Source organism: Centruroides vittatus, unplaced genomic scaffold (genome assembly GCF_030686945.1).
Source record: "Centruroides vittatus isolate TY-2023 unplaced genomic scaffold, ASM3068694v2 contig_1507, whole genome shotgun sequence".
Lineage (NCBI taxonomy): Eukaryota > Metazoa > Arthropoda > Arachnida > Scorpiones > Buthidae > Centruroides > Centruroides vittatus.
This window is the reverse complement of record NW_027120932.1, coordinates 385,788-410,291: the sequence shown is the minus strand read 5'-3', so window position 1 is coordinate 410,291 and position 24,504 is coordinate 385,788. Positions and strand designations below refer to the sequence as shown.

General features: G+C 26.3%; 1 protein-coding gene across 12 annotated transcripts in view; it reads left to right on the top strand.

Moving 5' to 3' along the window:
* tai (taiman) overlaps positions 1-24,504 on the top strand; it is a 286,233-nt gene that overhangs the window by 214,261 nt on the left and 47,468 nt on the right. For 9 of the 12 annotated variants that reach the window (XM_067262737.1, XM_067262738.1, XM_067262729.1 and 6 more), the window contains 3 exons: positions 9,585-9,754; positions 14,969-15,063; positions 21,158-21,211. In XM_067262737.1, coding sequence (XP_067118838.1) covers positions 9,585-9,754; positions 14,969-15,063; positions 21,158-21,211 — 319 coding nt within the window. The remainder of the gene's footprint in view (positions 1-9,584; positions 9,755-14,968; positions 15,064-21,157; positions 21,212-24,504) is intronic. The other 3 variants (XM_067262741.1, XM_067262740.1, XM_067262739.1) reach the window with 1 other exon arrangement.

The window sequence follows — 24,504 nt, the reverse complement described above, 5'->3', positions numbered from 1 at the left end:
TTATGGTAAAGCATGTATACGAGTACTGTATCTCTCTTATTAATAGATACTTGCAAATCTTATTTGACATAAATTTTAAAATATCTAAAAATTTAGTGAAGAAATAATAATATATTTATAAGGAAGCAATTCAATTGTCAAGATAATTTTTAAATAAATGTGATTATATAGTTATTGCATTCAGAGAAGAAAGATTACAATGTATTCTTTTATTTAAAAAGAAAAGATACAGTTTAGTTGATAATCTTCAGAAAACCGTTTCTGTAGCATACATAATGCATACACATTTGTTTTGTTTGTAACTATTTAGTTATATATCATAATTTTTATAAAATTAGTGCAGCTGAAATTTGAATTGAATCCTTAATGTTCCTATATTATGGAAAGTATATTGAAATTCTTAATAAAAGAATTAGTTATGTATCTAAATTTTTAATATCAATACCATTAACATCTCTTTAATGTTTGATTTAAAAAAAAAAATGCCGAGTTACTTTTGGGATTTGAAATAGTTAGTTAAATATTTGATTTTTAAATCTTTAATTGTATGAAAAACAACAAATAAAGTTTCAGTTTTATATATACTGTTGTATTCTTGAGATTTTTATTTATGAATTTCTGATGAAGTTCTATACCTTCAGGTAAGGAAAGTTAATCTGAAAATCATACATGAAATTAGTTTTGGAACAGTATATGATCAATAGTTTTATTGTTGATTTTATAATAAAATAAAATAATAACACTAAAACAACAGCTTTAGTTTTGAAATTTTAAGTATTTAAGATATGTTTTTTAGAAAATAGTTTCTTTTTAAAGAATGTTTTTTTCAAAATAAATGTTAACCTTCCCTCCTCAATATGTCCTGCTTGGACAAATTTCACAAGACAGTGTTGGATATGACCCTTGGCCTTTTTTTTGTATGCGTGTGTTTTTCGGAAGAGTAGGAGTAAGAAAATGAACTCATTCAATGAAATACATCTTTTTAAATTTTGACCAAAATCAAAGCAATACAAAAATTTTTTCCAAAAAAAAGAAATAATAATCACGTTCATAATCTCATAACCATATAAAAATGTCCATCTGTAATGCAAAGAAGCACACTCAATGAAATATAAAAATATTTTTCTTGTTTTTCTCTCTCATATAAGATGTTAGATAATCAGAAATATCTTCCTAAATTCTGAATTCTTTAAATCACCTGGAAATGGTATCAATGTCATTACAGTTATTATTGAATAATAATGCATTATTCATTTTAATTACTTAAATAACTTCCTTCATCTTCACTAGCCTTTTCTTGTCTAAGAATTTCATTATTGAACTCTTTGGGTGTGATAAAAATGAGATTATGCAGTCATATCGAAACGGTAAGAGAAACTATTTTGTTGCATAAATCACAAGACAGTACCAGATATGACACTGAAAAGACATGCATTTCAAAAAGTAGTAATAATACGATAACCTGTAAGTTTACTCATTTAGTATGACAAAAGGGAAGTAGGCTATTGTCCTTGAGAGTATTCAAAACTAAAAGTACATATATTACATTGGTAAATATTTAGACAACAAAATATATGACAAGAATGATATCCAACATTAGTTTTGTGGATTGTAGATTAGCAGATCTTTACCAAACAATTACTGAAAAAGAAACTTGTTAAAATATTTAAAAAATTCCTCTATTATATTATTATTCCAAAATATTTGAAAGTTTTTTCAGAAATGAGCTCAAAATAATTCTGAAGTATTTTATGTTTTATTTAAAGTTTTGCACAAGTTAACATCTGTACAAATACAGTCTGTTCAAATAATTCGTCATTAGAACTACAAATTATTTTTGATAAGTCTAAGATATAAATAGATGTATAAAATACATGTAATTAATAATGTTTCAAAGATAAAACTGTAGAATTTATACTGTATATGTTACATTTACTGATGTGTATAAATAACAGTTCTTAACTAATTTAGAATAGAATGTGTTAAATCATTTTTTCCTTTATTCTGCCTCTTATTTGAATAGAGAAGAACAATTATATAAAGTTTGAAATTAATATATTAATCCATTATCTGTAATTTATACTTTTGCATTCTGTAATTAGATTCTAATAGATGTTTGCAGTTTCTTAGCTAATTTTTAAAAAACAAAACAAACTTTGTGTTATTATGTTAGCTAAATGGAAAAGTTTTGGCAATTTCAACACATCAAAATGTAGTTATTGAAAATAATATATTTGTAATGAGAAAGCTCTGGAAACTGTCATATATGTCTAATTATAGTAAAAAATATTGAGTGATTGTTTTTCTCACAGAAACTATGTATCTAGCCAAATACCAAAGAATGTGGAAATGCATATCAAACTTTACAATTAAGAACTGAATTTTTTTTTTTTGGTCAGAAAATGAACTTGTATTTTTTCAAAAGTACTTTCAGATATAATTTTTTCTTTTTGTTTTTTTAAATGACTTCAACAGCAAAGACAGTTATTCCTTCATTTCTCAATTACATACATTCTACTTATTTTATCATATCAATATTGAAGAAAATATGTTACTGTTAAATTGTTAATCATATGAATTTATTTAATATCAATGAAGATATAAAAATATATAAATTTCAAGTTTTTATGTGCACAGAAAAAATTTTTATTTTCTTAACATGATAAATGACTTCTTTGAATATGTATAAAATTGAAAGGGTCTTGTGGATAGCTCTGTATTTGCACCAAAAGATTGTGTTGAGGGTCATTATTTTGCTTCAGTTACTTTTAATGACTAGGATCCATCTGGTCATTCGTTTAGAAGTAGATTAAGTTAGCCATGAATAGGCAGAGAAGAAAAACTGGCACCTATCGAGTTTCAATATTATGGTAATTTTTTAACTTGTTTTACAAATAAAAGTTTTATTAATTATCAGTTTTTGAATTTAAAAGTATTGAATATATATAAAAACGTATTTAAAAAACATTCAACAATTTTTCCAGCTGCGTAATAACAAATGAAAATGCAAAGGCATGTGTTTGTTCATTCACAGATCCAAAGAATTTTGTTTAGCAATGGCAATTCAGTAATTGTAGTAATAAATTTATACATAAAGGAAAATTTTTACTAAATAATTTGAAAGTTGAATTGTAGTCATAACAAAACTATAATTCATTTTTTCATAATTATGTATTGGTTATTTATTGTTACACTTACATATAGAATTACAAGTTTATGTATTAATTAAGTAAAAACATTGTTTTTATGTGTAACACATACAGATTTTAGAATTCATGATAATATGCTCACTAAAATTGTCTTTTATCATTGGGCATTTTTACCTTCTATAATTTGGCCATTAAGATCATCCGATTTCCATTTAGTGAATTTCTAACTGTAGAATTATTTTTTACGTTTCTTTTAATACGCTCTGATTTAGGAATGAAAGACTATATCAATAAAATAATATATTCAGAGCTATTATTTATTTCTTTAGAGAGTCATTTTTTTCTAGTTCAAGAATAAGAACCTTGGATAACAATGGAAGATATTCAAATATTTGCATATTTGATAAGGATAGCTTCCATTTCTTTGTTTAGAGACAGATGTATTAATTTATCTGTAAAATTGAATTTTTCAAATATTTATAATATAAAATGTATTCAAAACAATCTATTTTACAGATAAAAATAACAATCCTACATGTTTTATTGAAAGTCGTGAAAATTTAATACAGATCTTTCGAGATTTTTTTTTAATTATAAATATAAATACATTTAACTGTGTGGGTGTGTGTACATGTATACTGTTGAATATTCATTCTGTTAAAAGCTTGTATAAAGAAAAAATATTAACATATTCATCTTATACACTGTGACATTAGGAAATGAATTAGTAGATTTGAAAAAGTACAGAACAAATATTTATAATAATAAAAAAAAAAACAGATAAATGCCACTGTTATAAAACTTGAAAAGTTTACCTTCTCTCATATTGACTCTTGTATTCAATCTAGCTGTTTCAAAAATCTGTAATAGCTTGATGTTTTGTTAATTTCTCAGTTGAATTGGTTTCTTCTAATTATTTGACTTTTCTTCTTAAATAAAATATTGTCTGTTTCTTTTATTGACCTGCCATTGTCTGTTGTTGGTAGATAATACTTTGGATAGCAAATCAAAATATATGACCAGAAACATTGGGATATTTCTCATGATTGTATTATACTGCAATTATTCAATTTATAATGCTACATGATATAATAATAATTTCATATAAAGTTGTATGAAAACATTGAGTAATTATAAGGTTTTTTTTTTTTAATTAGCAATCTTTAGGATTATTTTTTATTCATTTGCTATATATTTACACATTGGCACAAATCATTATTACATTTTGTTCCATATGCATGAAATTCCTACACCTCTGAAGACAAATGTAATTAATTGCTTTTTTATTTTCTGAAATTTTAGAGTGAAATAATAAATAATTACTTAAAAAGTTTTGTAAACAAATCAGTGTATAGCTGGATGCAGTAAATAAGAAAGCACAGAAAAACTAAAAAAATTCAGTAAAAGGTAACTTTAATATGTAAACAAGTGTTTTCAACCATCTTAATAGGTTATCAGATTTTAAATACAGTCAAACCTGTCTATAATGGAACCTGTATATAGTGAAAATCTGTCATTAATGAAAAATTTCTTTAGTTCCTTGAATTTTTTGTAAAGAGTAATGTAAATTAACCTTAAATAGCAGAATCTGTCCCACATGAAAACGGAAAAGAAATTCTGGCTGTATAACAGAAAAATCATCATCTTTATCTGATTTATCACCAATTTAACAAGAAGTTTACAGCCTAGCATGTAAAAATCATAAAAATGTTAAAAAATACACATACCCTATACAGAATAGCAAAATATGACTATTGTATTACAGTAATTTTATTATGCTTGCTCTTTAAGTTTCATAAAGGATATCATGCTATACAAACAGTAAAAAAGACTTGTACTGTTTATGGGAAAGATGCTTCTAAACTCAGAATATGTCAAATGTGGTTTTGAAAGTTTTGTTTGGGAAATTTTAAACTAAAGAACACAAAACGTACAGCCCCAAAAGTTGTTGAAGAGAAATTGTAGGAAGAAATTGTTAAAGATTGACAAATAACAACTCGTAAATTTACAACAAATCTAAGTGTGTCACAGCCACGTATTGCTGAAACACTTTATCCACTTGAAATGGTTGTAAAACATGCTGCTGATTGTGTTCCACACACAGTTTGTGTTTTTTTACTAATGAAAAAAAAATGAACTGAATTCAGTGTAATTTTGTTTGACGAAAGTAGGCAGCTGTAAGGTTTTATTTTATTTTTAAACTGGTTACTCATTTTTATCTGAGAACTTTTGTACAGATGAATGAAAAAATTTAAGTTATAATAAAAATATTTATTATTAACTGAAAATCTGTTCAAGTAAGCGGTGATTGTTTGGTTGAGTACTGAGGTACCACTGTATTTGATTAATGCGATTTTGATATACGCTGTAACATCGAGAAATTTATTAATCGCATTAATCAAAAGATACCTGTAGTAGGTAACCTGTATATAGCAGGAACCTGTCTACTATGGAAGAGTTGTTCAGTCCCTTGGGGTTCCGTTATAGATGGGTTTGACTGTATAATAAATTAATTCCAATTATGTTCTATCAAATTTATTGTATTTAAAACTTGAGGATGACTGGTTAAGATGGTTGAAAATATTTGTTTACATACTAAAGTTTTCTTTTGCTACTGGATTTTTTTTTTTTTTTTTTTTAGTTTTTGTGTGTGTTTGTTTATAGTAAACATACCGTAAAAAATTTATTTTTATTTGATTTTAAAATCATATTTTTTTTATGGTCAGAGATGTATCCAATGAACAACAATTTATAAAACTAACTTCTTGAGTAAAATGAAATTTACTCAAGAAAAATATTGTTTTAACAATAATTTGGCAGAGAGTTGTTATATTAAAGGGGGGAAAAATTGTATTTTTGACAAGTAAATAACTTCAGTGTTTTTCATATTTTGTAGTAACAAATGTTTCATATTACTTAGCGTAACTACTTTTTAAAAACTAAGGCAAATGGCAGAAAACAGGAAATGCAATGAATTAAATAAAAATTATGAGACGGACTTCTGGCTAATGCAGCCAATGTAAACGATTGATATAAAACTAATCAAAATATCTATTAAGGATGAAATACGAAGAAGTAAGGAAGAGTAATAATAATAATAGAAACTTGAATATGATCAAAATTAATCATACAATAAAAGTATTAGATGCATACACTTAACTTTTAACAGAAATGTAAAATTATTATTTTGTTGTTAAAAAGTTTTTTTGATTGAGGAATATAAGAGAATTAACAAATTACACTTTTAGATTTGTAATTGTAATTTTAAGTATTATAAATATATATAAGTTTGTACCGTATATACAGAATATTTATATATTAATAGATATTGTAAATTAATTAATTATAGAATTTTTATAATACATAAATCAAAGTTTGCCTTAAATATATGGCAAAATCAGAGAAAGGATCAGTGGGTCTAAATATATTTTTGCTAATTTGTATATAAGATCATTTGACTTAATAATGTCTTTAAAAAAAACAAATTAAATTAAAACTTCACAGTAAATATAAGATTAAAAATTGGATAGTTGTTATGGAATAAAGTAACAGTTTAGTATATATATATATATATATTTTGAGAAAAGATGAATGAAAGAACGTTTAGTTTGCAATATTAACATATAAACAAATTAAACAAACATTGATGTATTTCATGTTCTTGATTGGCAAATATGTTTTGACATGGAGCAGATAGTCTTTAATTTGATGAGTGAATTCTGAAAACAGTTGCTGAAATTATGAATCGTGCTTTGCCAAGGCAAATACACTTGATGTCAGAAATTGTTGAAACAGAGTCCCAGTTTTGCTTTATATATCTAACGAAAAGAACTTATAAACATCACTGCTCTGTTATCATCACTAAATGATATTGTAGTGTAATTTTGGTAATAATATACAGACATCTAAAAAATGTTTTTATAGCTGTTTTACTAAATGCTTAATGTGTTTGACCTGAAATATTTACATTTGTAATCAATAGAGAATCCATTAAGTTAATCTCCAACTTCATTATAACCTGCAAATAAGTATACATTTTAAACGTTTTCTAGAAAAATCTTTTATTTCCATAATCACATTTTATTATTTGTTTTTATTTATTCATTTCTATTAAACTAGATCAGATTTTTATCTCCAATTTTATACGTTAAATAATGAAATAATGGCTTTTAATTTAGTATTTCTTTTCTTTTAACTTGAAGATTGCTAAGCAATAGCCAAAAAATATTAGTTTGCACTATAAAATGCTTCTAGCTCTTATTCTAACTGAATAATTGTGGTTGCATTTTCTTGTTGAAAATTAATACAGAATGTAAGTTTAATTGTAAATATTTAAATAATAATTAACATACTGGCAAGGATTTTAACTTGGCAAACTTATGTTTTTAATTTTTCATGTAAGAGTTTTCATGAGAATTGCATTATGGATTATAAACTAAAGCAGCTGGAAATTGAGCTATCTATTGAAGTATAGAAAGTTTACTGTTAGTGCTTGCACATGTAAAAGTTGATTTGATGCTGCTATAGTCATTAGACATTACCTTCTAATTAACATCCAATACATATTAGCATTATTTCACGAATTAAATGTTTTAAATATTATTTAATTTTAAACAAGTGTTTTGTGTTTTCTTCCTTATTTGCCAATTCAAAAACAGAACAAATTAATTCTTTTTGCCATAAAGCATGTGAAAATAAAGATGTTTTGTTTTTTGACTAAAGATCTCCTCTCTTTGATAATCAGAAACTTAACAAGGTCCAAGTAGACAATATATGCACAGACAAATTAACTTGTAAGATAACAGTGGACTTTTTATAATTTAACATGTTTAAGGAGCAACTATATATTTGAAAAATCAACAGCAAATATGATTAAAGTGCTTATTTTGGAAAAAATATACATTTTTGTTGTTTATGACCACATTCAAGTTTTCAAAGTAATACTTCCTGTGAACTTATAATGTTTGTTAATCAATATACTTAAATTTGTCTTGCATAAGGTGTATTTAAAGCTTACTTAGAAATGTAAACTTTATGCAATTGCCAGTTGTCAATAGATGATCAGAGTTTAATAACTGAAATTCAATAAAAACTTGAAAATTTATGATACAAAATGAATTATTTATTTATAACAACATTTCCTGCATCCTTTCTAATTAAAAGAGTAAAGTGTAATAAAGTAAGTTTTCATTGGTTTTAAATCCTTCAAATGTTTGAACATGAAGATAAACTAATGGTAAACTGTAATAATAGAAATTAAAATATGTATATATATATAAATGGAGAGAGAGAGAGAGAGAGATGCTTTATGTCAATATTTTGGTTTTGATCTAGAAAGTTGTTTTTGACAAACACAAACTCTAGTTTATTTAAGTAGTTCACTTTTGCCAAATTGATGGAATTGAACTTGTTTTCAATGAATTTTTCAGTAATATTGATACACAGAAAATATTTGAATAAAAGAAATACTTATCTTTTAATTAATATCCCTGATCTACAGTATTGGTGATATACTGTATCTTGTAATATTTTCTCAGATAAAAAATAACATTGTTCCAAATGTAATTTATCAGTGAATTTTTTTTTTTTAATTAATGAGAAATGTTTGGAAAGTTGAGATAGTTTCATCAGAAATTCAAAAATTTTTATTTTCAAACTTTACACAAAATCCTATGCAGCAAAAACAGTTTAATTACAAATGTTTTCAACCTGTTTTACAGACCATTTTCAGGTAAATATTTGCTTCATTTTCATTTTCAAAACTTGTAGATCTTATTTGTCTGTACAGTACAATCCTTAAATGTGTTTTTTTTTTTTTTTTTTTTTAATATATTTGATGTCACATCACAGATTGGGTAATCTAATTATATGCTTCTTTCTGACAAAAACAGATTTTATAGGTTTAAAACTGAAGATATTTTAATTGCCAATAGAATTACAGGCTCGCAAGCTTGACAAATATTTGCTTGGAATGATGATTTTTTTGTAATTATAGAATGTTAAGTAATATAGATTTAAAAAAAAATATATATTTAAATTTGAGAAATCTGTCTACATTATTGGAATTAAATCAATTCCATTTGTCTCTAAAGAGGATTATTTTGTTGATCAGAATTCCCTCCATAATAATTGTCTAGAATAAGTAATTAAGTAGAAATAATCTTGTGTAATTTGTATATAAATTATTTTGTTATAACTGTAGATAAATATAAATTTAAAAATAATACTTTATATTTATCTTGGAAGGTTTTTTTCTTATTGATGATTAAAAACTAAACCTTGCCCCTTTTAGCATAATTTAGTTTAAATTACTGCATTTCATAAATAATAAATAAAAATCTTCATTAATTCAATAGTGAGAAAGTGCTAAGAATTATATTTCTCTTCCTTCAAGTATAAATGTATTGAATTATTATTATTATTATTTTTTTATAGAAATAAGTGCCTTAATGAAAAGCGTCGTAGAGAACAGGAAAACATTTATATTGAAGAACTAGCAGAGCTGATCTCTGCTAGCACCTCTGACATGAATTCCCTGTCTATTAAACCAGACAAGTGTGCCATACTCCAGGAAACTGTCAACCAAATACGTCGAATCAAACAAGGTACATTTTTTAAACACAGTATGATTTAAGATTATAGTATGTATATTAAGGTTTCATCTACTAATGCACCAACTAGTTAAATTTGATAAAGATACTCACAAAGTTCAAGACTGGTTGAAATTCCAATAGGCTTTCCTTAAGCATTTTCATCCATTTAAAAATGGACATCCATTTAAAAATGGACATCATCGAAAGCAGAAAGGTCTGTTGGGATTTTAACTGGTCATGGTGTTTGTGAGTATCTTCACTAAGGTTTATTTACCTAGATTATTATTTATCTAAAATATTTGTATCAAAAACAGAATGAATGAAAATTAATTGAATGTAATTTTTAAGATTATAATTCATATTTTGTATATTTATAATAATATGTACTTCATTTGTATGCGAAACAAATTATTGGTTAAAATTAAAAACTGAAATAAAAGCTAAAATAAAAAATTAATATTTCATAACAAGTATATTTAATTTTTAGTGAGATTTCTTGTTGCAATATGCCATCATCTATACTAGTTAACGAATATACTAGTTCATAAAAATATTAATTTTTCAAATATTTAACACTCTAATATTTTTTTTATTTACATAATTTTATAATCACTTGATAACACAATAATGATTAGACACAGACAATACGTAAAGCTGGAATTATTAAATCACTAGTCTACAATACCTTTTACACATTTTCAGCAGTCACCCAAAATTGCAAGATCCCAAGCACTTCGGATTTTGTAGTGTCGGGTGACTGCTGGAAATGTGTAAAAGATACTGTAGATTAATGAATAATGATTAGTCGTTACTTAGCAATATTGAAGTTATTTTAAAATTTTTTAAATGACTATTCCACATAGCCACCATGAGAGTGACATATTAGCTCCTTCCAAATATTTCACTATCTGTCTGCATGTATGTGATAATCATTTACTGTTTGTTTGACATCTCTGTTACCTGTGAGATAAATAACTCAGATAAAATAGATATGAAGAAGAAATTATGCTGTTAGACTCATTCTGGCAACAGTTCTATAGGAATAAAACATAAGGAAACCTTCATTCATCAGCAATTATTTTTTATGAAATACAAAAGCATTGCATTGTCAATCAACTTAAGTTAGTTCTCAAATTGTGCATCTCAAATGATGACTTACTTCGTGAATATTATGAAAGTATATTTTAAAATTGATTCATACAAAGATTTATTACATTTACATTAAAACTAATAACTAGTTTAGACATATAGGGAAACAGTTATTGTGTATAGCTGTTTATAATTTAAAATATGTTAATATATTTTGAAGTTTGTACACAAAATATGCCAGAAAATTTTAAATATTTTACAGCACTGATTCCCAAACTTCTTCAAGCCACTGTTCCTTGGTTCCATGAACTGATACCCAACACCCTCTATCCATACCTCCAATGTTCCCTAATCTGTTTTCTCTTGTGAGAGAAAGGCTTGGAAATATTCTTTAAAAAATTCTATAAACCTCACACTTTGTGACCTTAATGTACAGTATGATCCCGCTTAATGCGGGGGATACGGTCCTGGACGACAAAGCGCTAAATGAAACAGCATTAAATGAGGTCATTTTAACACAGAGTAATTAGGGAAAGGGGAACACGTGACCAAAAATAAACAGATTTTACTTTAATTTTAAATTATTTTTATGCTAATTTGCATAATAATATATGTTAAATAACACACAAACACAGGCACACACAAATTCCTGGCTCTTCTGAAATTCTTGTTTTTTTTTTTTTTTTTTGTTATAAAGTCGTGTAGTTTCATTTGTTGCTTTCTTCTTTTCTTAAGCAAATGTCAGTAGCACAAGACTGTATCCAAAATGCTTAGTCTTGCTTTTGCACTCTTTTCAAAATCTGTATCATTCACTCCAATTTGATTAACAATTTTGGTTATTGTTACTAAACTTTTACTAAGGAAATCTGTAGATAAATTCTTTGGGTTTTTCATTTTCAGAATCACTATTTTCCAGTTCTACACGAATTCTTTGTTCTGTCAGTTCTTGAAGGTCGTTGTTGGTAAGTCTCTCAGTAGAAACCTTTAGTAACTCCTAATATCCTGCTCGTCTACATCTCTTGTATTGATTAATTTAACAATTTGGTAGCCTAACAATACAGTGATAAACTCTTCTCGTTGAGAATCTTGGATATCTTCAGCCATAATTTCTTCCACACTCCGTTCGTGCATTTATCAGTTAATTCTTGCCAAGCCAAGTTGATATTGCCTATGGCATCCATAATGTTATATTTTTTTTTTTCAAAATTGCATCAAAAAACATTGATTTAAGGAAAGTAGAGCGCTACGACAAATTGCCACCTTTCGCTGATTGGTTCGTTTTCGTAAATAATTGTATTAAATACAAATCAATTGAAATGCCACAATAATTTGAATCAGCATAAATTTTGAATCTTTTTATGCTTCGAGCAGATTGCATTATATCAAATCAGTGTTAATCGAGGCAGTATTAAGCAGGGTCTTACTGTACATTGTTCTCCATATCTGGAAACCAATAAACCTAATGTTTCTTCTTACCCATTTTAATAGGGGAAATGGAAATTTTGTCAGTGACCTCAACTCTCGTGTATGGTCACTGTACAGTCAGGACCCTGCCTCCAGTGCTAGGAGGACAATAGTACCTAATTTAAAAACCACTGTTTTAGTGTATCACAAGCCAAAAAAGTTTAAGACCTACTGTCTTAAGTGATCATTGTCAGATTTTGATTTCTTTGTTATTAACCACTATGAGAGTAATCAGAAAAAGCACTTTGAAAACTTATTTATTCGATACTTTTATGATGCTATGTACTGGAATCAGTTTTACGATATTTTTGAGCTGTATAATGTACATAATGCTAGGTTTCTTAAGTGCACAACACATCACGATGAATATATAAAAAAATGCGTGACTCACATTAATCAAATAACCAGAGTGCGTATGATTAACATTTGCTAACGTTTTTGTAGCCCCTCCTGGGCTCTTCCTCAGGATTCTTTTTTATTCAAGACAAACTGGCAGTTAACATTCGAATTATATATGCTCTTTGGTTATTTGGTTAATGTGAGTTGCACATTTTTTTATATGCTAGGTTTCATATAGTAATTAGTTTTAGTATCTTTAGATATTACAGACTACCTGGACTGGGGTACATTACATTCCATGTATTTGTTTTAATTAATCAAATGTAATTGGTAACTTAGAATTTTGTATGATTTAATAAAATTTTCAAATTGATAGATTTTGTTTGTGTACACCTAATCATAGGGATGGTGCAGAAGTAAGTTTACAGTTGGGTATTCAAAACAGAGTTAATTAGTATTATTATAATGATAATGTGCATGTCTTAATCCATAAGAACAATTGTAAACCTACTTTTTCTCACCCTGTTTATATCCAGGGTGTTAAAAAAAAAGAATTTAGAATTTATATGGTGGATAGTTAGTACATGCTGTACTGAACTGACATTCAACATCTGAATGTCTTCTCTAACTTGACAGTGGTGGTTTAAATCTACTGAAAACATGTTTTATATTAAATTTTTGCATTTTTTATTTATTTACTGTTAATATCCAGTACTGAGTAAAATAACGTTAGTAATAATATTCCAGAAATGGTTCAGTTTGACCTATTAACAATTGACATACTGGCTTTTGTGTGTCACATAATATGAAAAGAGAGGATAATCTTTTCGTTGATATTTACAGGTGTTCCACCTTTCCATGCATGTTTGACATCGTCACCTTAGCATTGTGAACTCTCTCAAAAATTCCAGTTGTTTGTTGGATTATCTATCTCAGAAATGGTTGAGTTTTTGATTTACATTTACTAAGGTTGGTTTTTTTACTCAGTATGGTGTTTACTATATACCATATAAATGCTGAAGGCTTTTTTTAGCACTATATAACATCCTAACTGTCATGAAATAAAACATTTTCAAAAAATTGCTTTGCTAACAATTTTATTGAATATATTAAATTGCAGACATTGAGAAATATTCTATAATTCAAATATATAATAACAAAATGTATGTGTTTTTATTTTCACAAAAGCTTTACTGATACATAACAAAATCTTGTCTACAATAAAGTAATTTTAATGATTTACTAAATATACTATATCTGATCATACCCTTATTATTCATATGAGGTTAGCAATGTTTTTTTTTACACAACAGTTGTTGGTCAACGGAAAAAATAGCTAAAGTAATTTTTTTTCTGCCACCAAACCTTTCTCTTTGGATGGTTAGTGTAATCAATCTATGGATGGGAATAAACAATACATTTGATATTTCATGCCATCATCATTGGTAATCTGACAAGATCCAGTGTGTTTAGCAACAGTTAGTCTAATATTACCAGTAAAGTACACTGTATTAATTAAGATTCAAATGCAAAATAAGATGATAGCTCTAATAAAGATTTTTATCTACATTTAATTTTTTCTATGCTAAAATGTATTTTTTGATATTACAAGATTTCTATTTCTTGTTGTACTATAATTGCAACAATCTTGCAATTATAGTACAACAAATTACATTACATATGTAGTGTGTATGTATACTCTCAGTACATAATGTGTTTTCTATCTAGTTAATATAGTCATGAAAGAAACCAGTGATGATTCACTAAGTATTGGATGTTAAATCAATACATTTATTTTATTTGTTTAGACAAATCTCATTTTACATTTTTGCAAACTTTTAGGATACATATGGTAACTAAAAGCCAAAGGATCTGCCGGATTTTTATCAGGCTTCATTAAGGCTAATGAATAATTTAAAACAAAGCAATTTAGTTAGAAACAATCTAGCTAAGTTGCTTTGTTTCAGATTATTCATAAGCCTTAATGTAGCCGTATAAAAATACTGCATATTGCTTGGTAATACTAATGTATTTGGTTACGTATATAGTTATATAACTAAAAACCATTGAAAGTTCCATAATCCAATAGTTACATCATAAAAAATCAAAACTGTCTTTGTAAAATCTGAATGAAGAATCATTCAGATTTTACATACAGTAGGCAAAATATTGAGATGTTTCCTAACAAGTTAACTCTCTCTTGCATTAAATAAGCATGTCTGTTGATATCATATTATAAATTGATTCTGTAAACAAATATGAATTTTAGACTGAATAGCTTATTAGAGGGATTTGTTGCTGTTGTTTGCTACATTATTGTATTGATTTTTATAGAATCTGGAGAAAGTGATGAATTACAACAAAGTGAAGTCTCTTCCAGTAAACCTACAATTTTGGCAAATGATGTTTTGGGACCATTGTTACTTGAAGTAAGTTATTTTTTAAAATATATAACATTTTTATCTTTGTTAAAAATCTTTTATGATTGTTTTTGTATAGTGAGAATTTTAATTATCATGTATATGTGTTACTTTTCATGTGATATAATTATTTTTCAGTTTATTTTTATTGTTATATTCTATTTATACTCCATTTATACTTACTTTTTAAATGTGTTCAGAATCATCATTAATAAAAACAATTTATATATTTTTTAAAATTAACTCATATTTTAGTAATGAGACGACTACGTTGTAAATAACTTCATATATCAGCATGTTCAAATTTTGGAAAAATAAAATGATTTTAAGAAAGTTAAAAGTTGGATATATATTTTAATGACAACATTCAGTACAATTTGTAATGAGAAAATGCTATGTATTCTAAAATTTTCTATGAATTTCATATTGTGAATTCCAAGTGACATTTAATGTGTAAATATTTTAAAATTTTTATACATTATTTAAACACGTTAATATTTATGAATTATAGAATTTGTTTATTACGTACAATATTTTTCAATAGCATGTTATTGTTTGAATGTCTAGACATTGATTTAAGCTGTTTTGACTTACTTATTGATCACTCAATACTATATTGCTTTAAATAAATTTCTGAATAATTATTATTTACAATCTATGATCAGTTAAAATTTCTAATTATTAAGTACAAGTCATTTCAATTAATAAACTTATTGAAGTTAAAATTAAAGAGAATTTTAAAAAAAATGAATTTAATTTGACTTGTAAATGTTTAAAAACATTTTTTAAATTAGAAAGAAATTTTTTGGCATTATTTACATCTGGTTAACTTATAACATCCATGCATTATTTTTTTATAGTGTTATTCTGTTGTTGATCAGTTTCAATTTGATCAATAATTTCAGCTTTATCTTTGTTCAAAGCTTAAAAGGTTTTTAATAAGATCTTTGTTTTTTTTTTATTATTATTTTGATGATATAAATTTAGCAATCTATTTTAACACATTGCAAATTATTTACACATTTTTAAGTTTTCCTTCTCTGTAATTTTTGTATATTTGATCATGTTTTTATTGAGAAAATTTATTTGTATGTTTTATAGAAGCAGATTTTTTATGCTTTTATGCCACATTGCAAACTTTTACATTTATGAACATAAATAAATTGTAAAAGTGTGGAATGATCTCAATTATCTGTTTACTGTTAGTACTTTAAAACCATTTCAATAAATAAATAAATTTTCAAAGAAGAAAACAAGTTAAATAATAACATAATCAATATTTACTTCCATGATGATGAAGTGTGTATATATATATATATATATATATATATATATACATACACACAAGTGTTGTAGGTTGTAACAATATTTAGATTTCATTAAAAGATACAAGATCAAAATTGGATAAGTGACAGAAATTATTTTAAATTGTATAGTCATATGAAAATGGTTTGTATATAAATTTGCAATTCCCAATGTGTTTATGCATTGTGTATATATGCATTAGACATTAATCACAAATTTCAGTTGTAGAAAATTTGACAAAACCTTTAAAGGTGACAAAAAATAAAACACAATGACACAATGAGTAATTCTACAAGTACTTGTGGAATTACTCTTTTCTTTTCTTTTCTTTCTTTTTTTTTTTTTTTTTTTTTTGTGGACTGTGCCCAAGTTTTTGTAAAGTAAATAAATTAGACTAATAAAGTTAATTAATTGTCATATTTTCAGTATTGATTATAAAGTACAATCTTAGTACACACAAGAAAAATTTATTAATAATTTCAAATTTTTTATGTCTAAAATTTCACTGCAATATTGTAACATTTTGTACATAATCATTTATTGTTTTTTGCTATAGAGTTGTGTTTCTTTTTCTTTTCTTTTCTTTTATTTTTTTAATTTGATTCAAGTTTATTAATAATAATAGTTTTCATTTATTCACGATGAAAACGAAACCGAAACATATTCATAACCAGTGTAATGACTAGTTTTCTCAGTAGGGAAACTAGGTACTAAAAAAGGTAGGCAGTTAATCCGCTATCTTGTATTAAATTTAATAATTAGAAATAAATTAATTTAGAATGATGCAGCAAGTGACCTGTATGGTTATATCCTCTAAATTAATTGGTCTGGAAGCAAAGATCACATCAGAAGTACTGTAGTGTAATTAGCAGAATATCTGCATGGTAAACAGAAGCAAGGTCTGTATATTTCTATGGTCTATGCACTTCCCTCTAAATGAATTAATGACTACACTCTGCAATAGAAGTGTACAGCTGCATCTATATATAGAAATGTAGAATGGCTAATGATTAAACCATACTTTTTGATTTATGAAGGTTCAAAACTTAGGTATGTTTTTTTCATAACATGGAAAATCTACTTTAGAATATCATGACAAGTGCAACATAAAGTATGAATTTATTCTGTATAATAATAAACAACAATAATTTATCATAGTCAGTACTGAAACTTGAATTTCTAACCTGCTTTTTTCTGAATATCCCACATGAATAAAAAAAATTTAAATAATGAAAATAAAATTAAATAAAACACTGTTTTAAAACAAATTTTAATAAATTTGATTTTGTTTCGTTTCTTTTGAACAATACAGAATACAAGCAGAATTTTTTTTTTAATAGACACATTTCAGAAAGCTTGATGAAGCTTATTTTTCCTCCATTAACAACATTAGACCAAAAAATAAACTATTACAAATAGTTTACAAATTGTCTATTATAATATCATATAAGTACATGCGTGCATGTGTTATCCAATGGCATAAGTAGGGGCAGAAAATCAATAAAAACTTATTTCAGGTTACCTAGGTAAACATCTTTTTTTTTACTTTATAATGAAAGAATTTATCTTCAGATTGGGAATAGACATGGTCTTCTCTTGTAAATAAAATTTTTCCCTCTTGGAATCAATTGTCCCCATATTTCCAAGAACTGTCTGAACTTTAAAAAATATGTGGTTTTTTTTTGCAACCAATTTTTATACATTTGTAGTATCCACTTTGGCATCCTGAGACAACATACTAAGGCATGGCCTGATGTCAATTTTACAAAACTTTAAACAATATTTAAATATTTAAAAAACAAAAAAAAAATATACAGACAGTAGAGGATCCAGAAGAATACAAAGGGGAGCTAATGCAAAAATTTAAAATATTTGAAAAATTATAATTTTTTTTTATTAACATATACAAGATAGTTGCATGATGGATAGTCCATATTTGTTACCATAAACATTCATAAAACATGTTGAAGTTTGAACAAATAAATACTAATTTTTTGGTGTCAATGGAGGAGGACTTAAGCCTCTATAGTTTCCCATGGATTTGCCCATGTATATGGATCATAAATGTGAAAAAATTGTTAAAAGTTTAAATTAAAAAAAAAGAAAACAAAAATGATTAAGTCTTCACTTTTTAATGCATTAGATAGCTACTTTGTGGCAAGATGTGACTGCAGTATTAACAGTTAGGACAAAATTCTTTTATTTATCTCAATAGGTGAAAGGTATAGGACAGTGCACAGACCAGAGAAATATATAGACTTTGGCAAAGGTTGTAGGATTGACTTCTGCTTCAGATTGATTTTTTTTTTCAGAATATTCTAGACTAGTTTCACTCAAAAAAATGTTTATAAAACTTATTTATTGAAGCATAATCATAACTTATGCTTCAATAAATAAGTGTTTGTCACTAAAACTAAAAACTGAAGAAATTTTTGAGCATTCAGATAAGAATTTTCAAAGTTGTTGCATTTAAATAAATGCAAAAATTATATGTTACATTGGAGAAGGAAAAGTTATAAAAATATAGAACAATTGCCATTTTGATGTCTGCATGCTTGAAGGATAAGTTATTCTGGCTTTTTATTTAATCATAATTTTCTGATAATTTAAACACTTGACACTCGGACAAAACAATTATAGAATATTTTTATCTACATAATTTTAACAAACCTGGGCAAGAATTTAAAATTAAAACATTGTAACAATAAATAGATGAAAATCCAGAAAAACAAATGATTTCGGTCTATTTCTAAGACCTGCTTCAGGTTATAACTTTCAGAAGTGGAATACCGTAGGCTTTCTGGGTTTTCATCAATCTTCTGAGAGAATCTCAAAGTTAGCGTTTTTAATTCAACATAATTTTGTTTAGTGACAAAATTAGCTTTATAATTATTTGCTTTTTATTTCAAATCTTGGACAATGATTTAAAATTGACTAGTATTAATTATTATTTTTTTTTAAAATGGGAAGCAGTTACTTCAGCAATAATGAATTTCTTTCATTACAAAATGCAATCCATGGATCAAAACTAAATGATAGAAAGCTTTTTGTTGTGTTTTGATTACATAATGAAATGTGGCAATTGAATTGCTGTTGTGTTGTATGCATTTAGCAATGATGTAATAATACTACAAATGTCATAATTTTGTGAAAGAACACTCTTAATGTTTTTAATCACAAAAATTGCATCTGCCTTCCTTGGATGAAAATAATTGATATCATTTAACAAAGAAAAAACATCATTGTTAAGAATTTTTGAGTAAGTAAACATGCAGATTAACTTGACTTAACATAAAGGTGGGGATATGTAAATTATCTAATACTTATAAACCTTCCATCTTTGTGCTGATTTTCAGATAAGCGTAGTTTGGAGCATAACTTCCAGAGAATGTAAAAGACAGGTTTATTAACCCAATGTAGGAAGGATGCTTACAAACACAAGTTGCAATAGTGTTTGGACAAGTACAAACTACTGTGGTAGAAAAATCAACTCATTGACTCAATAAAAAAGGAAAACAAAAGCTCAAGGTAGGAAACAGGAGTGTACATCAAAAGATGACAGGAAATTATATAGTCTCTCCTAATCATTAATGATATTAAAACAATTAAATCATGAGTGGGTAGAGTTTAGTTAATACTGATGATAAAATGGTGGTAAGACTGAGATCAATGGGCTGTAATTTTTAAAGGCAAAGGTGAAACAAACTACATTAAAGAAGTAGTCATCTATCAGACTGAAATGGGCAAAAGCATACAAAGAATAGACTGGTGAGGAATGGAAATGTGTTATCTTCCATTCTGTAGAAAGTATTTTATTTTAGGAAAATGACATTCATACTATTATTACATCATTGCTGTATGCATATGATACGATAGAAATTTCAATTACATTTTTCTGTGTATTCCAACAGTTTTAAAACTAACAGAAACCAACACTTGATTATCAATTTTTGTCCATGAGTTGCACATAGACATAGTGGTAACTATATCATTTATGAACAAAATGAAGTTATTCTTCACTAGTTAAATATCTTTCAGATATAAATTTGGATAAATTCACTATTTCATATTTGATTTATTTTTTGCTTTTTATGTAGAATACTTCATAGTTACAAAATGTTAAAATATATTTAATGAAAATTAATATTATTTTAGAAATTTTTATATTCTGTTTTTGAAATACTCATTTTTCATCTAAAATATATGTTCTTATATGCTAGCACTAATGAATGCCAATTCTATTTCTTGATGTTACAAAGTTTCGTGATAAAAGTTCAAAAATTATTCATTGAGATGTTGCAAATTTTGTCACTAAACTGAGAGACAAAAGTCTAGAATTCTTTGTTCGTAGAGTGATATTCTACTTTGAACTGATAATATTATTGAAAAAATTAAGCATTTTCTTTAATGGAATTTGAATAGTATGCATTATAAAAGTTACATTGTATTATTAATAATTGTGAAGTTAAATAACTTTATTTTTTATTTTTTGAAATATTAATTTAAATATAATTTTTAAATTTCACATACATAAATAAGTTTTTGATGTGTTAGAAAATTATACAATTCATTATCCTTCTGTAGCTGATGTTAAATAAGTTTAGCATGTAAAATTATATAATTTATTATTTAATTGATGTATTTTTATTATTAAATGATATATCAAATGTGAAACTAAATAACTATTTGAATTATGCTTAAACAAAAATTTTCAGAAATATTTTACTGTACTACAACTTAAAACAGTATCTTTTTGAATAATAAAATAAATAAACGAGGACTCTTCACAATTTTTCAGAGGATAAAATTGGGACTGAGTGAAAAACCAAGCCGATTTAGAGAGGATAAAAAAGTATTATTTTTTTATACATATTTCTATTTTTCACTAAGCTTTCATTTTTTTCCTCCAGTACAGTCTTGGTAATCTGAAACTACGAACAATGTAATGAGTTGTATTAAACTCGTCTGCGTTTTCCTTTTGCAAGCTTAAATTACTAAATAAAAAATTTTCAATTCTAATTAATATTCGTTAAATAATAATGTAGTCATCCCAATATCGTGCTATATTTAATATCAATGTTTAAAATGAACTGTTTTATAGTTAGAAATTTGTAATTGCAACTTTTATTACATGAAAAACTTTTCAGATTACAGTACAAAGGTAACTGAGTCTACTTGTTGTTTATATGCAAAATATTATAATTAATAATATAATAATCGTAAACGAGGATTTTGATTCGGTTCACAAATACCTAAAATGTTTTCATTTTTTTTTTATTGTTGAAGTATTCAGAAAAGATTATGAAGCTTAAAGTTTCTGAACACATATGTATGTATTATTATATATATTTTTTTTTAAGGGGATATGATAAGAGCAGCATATTTAACTGTGTTCTATTTTTAGAATTTCTATGTAATCTTATAATTAAGAACAGATACCATTGTCTCATATTTACATAGTTAAATTATGATCCTGTTTTATTGAGAGAATAATTAAAATGAATCTTTTTTAATTATTTAATTCTGGCTTACACTTGATTGCGTGATTAGATAATAAGATGAAGTAGATGCTACCATGTTCAAATTATATCAGAATGAAAAAAGCAAGAGAGAATTTTTTGTATATTTCTAAAAGAAAGAGTATTATATTCAGAAAAATTTATGTGCGTATGATTTTTTGACTTATCTTGGATTTATAAGCCAGAGATTTTGCTTTGGTAATTTCAAATTAAAAATAACCAAATCATTTGGAAGATGCCAGAATAAAATTTTAGAAATGTTTTTGAGATATTTTTATTTTGTAACATTAGTTATTGATATTTTCAAATGCAGAATTTTAATGAATTCTATATACATAATATTTAATATGGGTATATATAAATCTCTCTCTTAAATAGTCTGTTCAAAATATATTTGCTTATATTTCTGGAATGATGTCTCAACAGTTAATCTTTTAATAAATTTACTATGTCTCATTTACACGTCAAAATGGTTTTAATGACGATATATAATATAAATATGTGTTGATAGCATGTATGTTATACCATTGATGACAGAACCTGCTATATCATCTTGACAAGCAATGATTTTTTTTTTTTCATTCTAATTACTGTCATAAGAAAATTTTCCTCTCTACAGACAACACTTCTTATTCGTTCCTTAATTATTCAGTTTATCAATTTATCTGTAACGTTGCGTGCTACATATAATGTGGTGTTTGCATTTCTACACATTACACATCAATACACATTAATACATCAAACTTGCATCAAATCTGTCACATTTAGCATTATATATTTGGTTCCTATGGCCTCTAAGCTACTTAACAATGTTAAAACAGTTAATTATTAGTTTGATTCCTTACATTTAACTTCTAAAAATAATTATTTTATTGTTTATCTTATGTTCATCTTTAAATAATCAACACCTAAATGCAATTTCCAGCAAACAATAAACAAAAAATTTACTGCTTAAACATTTTTGGCCATTGTTTATAGGCCCTCATCAGGAATAATTACATAAAAAAAAAAAGTTTTATCATTCAAACTTTGCTGTGTTCCATCTCTTAAACATTTAAAAAGATGTTCGATACAGACATCTTATTTACATCACAAAAATTAAATAAATAATTAATTATTTTTAAATAAAGCTACAAATAAAATTATTATTACATTCTGTGGCAATCTAAATAATATATCCACAATTACAGTACTAGAATACAGTTCAAGTTGATACAATTTTTGTTCATGTCAGTTATATAAATTTCTAAAGCCTTCAAAGATTGTATGTCGTGTTGCTCAAAAACCCTATGTAAAAGAGTAGCTTTATCCCAACAGGAGGAAACCCCAGGTTTGGCAGAGCAACGGGCAAGTGCTGTGTTATAATTCCCCTTGGCCACATCATATTTATGGTCACACATTCTGGCTTGAAGGGATGTAGGAAGTTATGTGGATCTGATATATGACATAGGCCCGTCAAATAGTCCCATCTTGTAATGGAATACAGTACACCCTTGGTGCTTTTGTGTCATCCGAGCTGTCTGTTGCATTAGCTAAAAGGTGGAAAACATTGGGTTTTCTTCTATAAGTTAAGCACGAATTTAAATCACTAGCAATCCTATTGGAAATTTGATGCCGGGATGGTTCATAACATATACCTACACAATTACACTCTGCTGAGCTAACACCAGTATGACGGTTAACAAACTTGAATTGCTGTGTGGAAGCGAGTGTGTTGATTAACGAATAGCTGTACCAATGGGTGGATACTATACATTTACGCATAACACTTTCCCTATATCAGATTTAGTTCTCCATATAATCAAAATATCATCCACATACTGGGTATAGCTAAGGATATTGGATTTTAAATTTAATGCCTGTTCTTCCAACTTACGTAATAATAATAATTTTATTTGTAGCTTTATTTTATTAAATTTTGTGATGGAAAAAAAAGATGATGTCCGTATCAAACATTTTTTTAAATGTTTAAAAAGAGTGGAACACGGTGAAGTTCGAATGATAGAATTGTTTTTATATATGTATTCATTCCTGATAAGAGCCTCTAAATGATCGGCGAAAACATTTGAGCAGTAAATTTTTTGTTTATTATTTGCTGGAAATTGCATTTAGGTGTTGGTTATTTGATCATACAGTTACAGTTTATAAGTGTGACTTTTTTTTTTTATTTATGTTTATTATCTTAAATACTTCTGAATTTTCTGTACCATCTTCAAAATATGTAATATTTCTTGTAAGGTTCTACTTGCCTTTAGAAATAGACAGAGTTATAATTTTTAATTTAAAAAAAATAATAATAAAGACAGAAAGAAAATGCTATAACAGTCAGGTTATCAAGTATTATTATAATATACTATCCAAAAATTAGTCAGTTATATTATATGATTATCAAGTCACTTATTCTTTTGTATTTTCCCTCTGTACTGATGGCATTTTTTTCAGGCCCACAGTAGGAGGGACAGGGCTGAACATATTTGGGACATACTGCCATTGTAACATTCCAGGGATTCTTCGCCTGTCTGGATTAAATCTCTGCTCCTCAGAGTGATAGGTTGACACCTTAACTGCTTTAGCTATCTGGCTGTCTCCTTTTGTGATTAACTAAACAGAAAAAAATATTAATTTA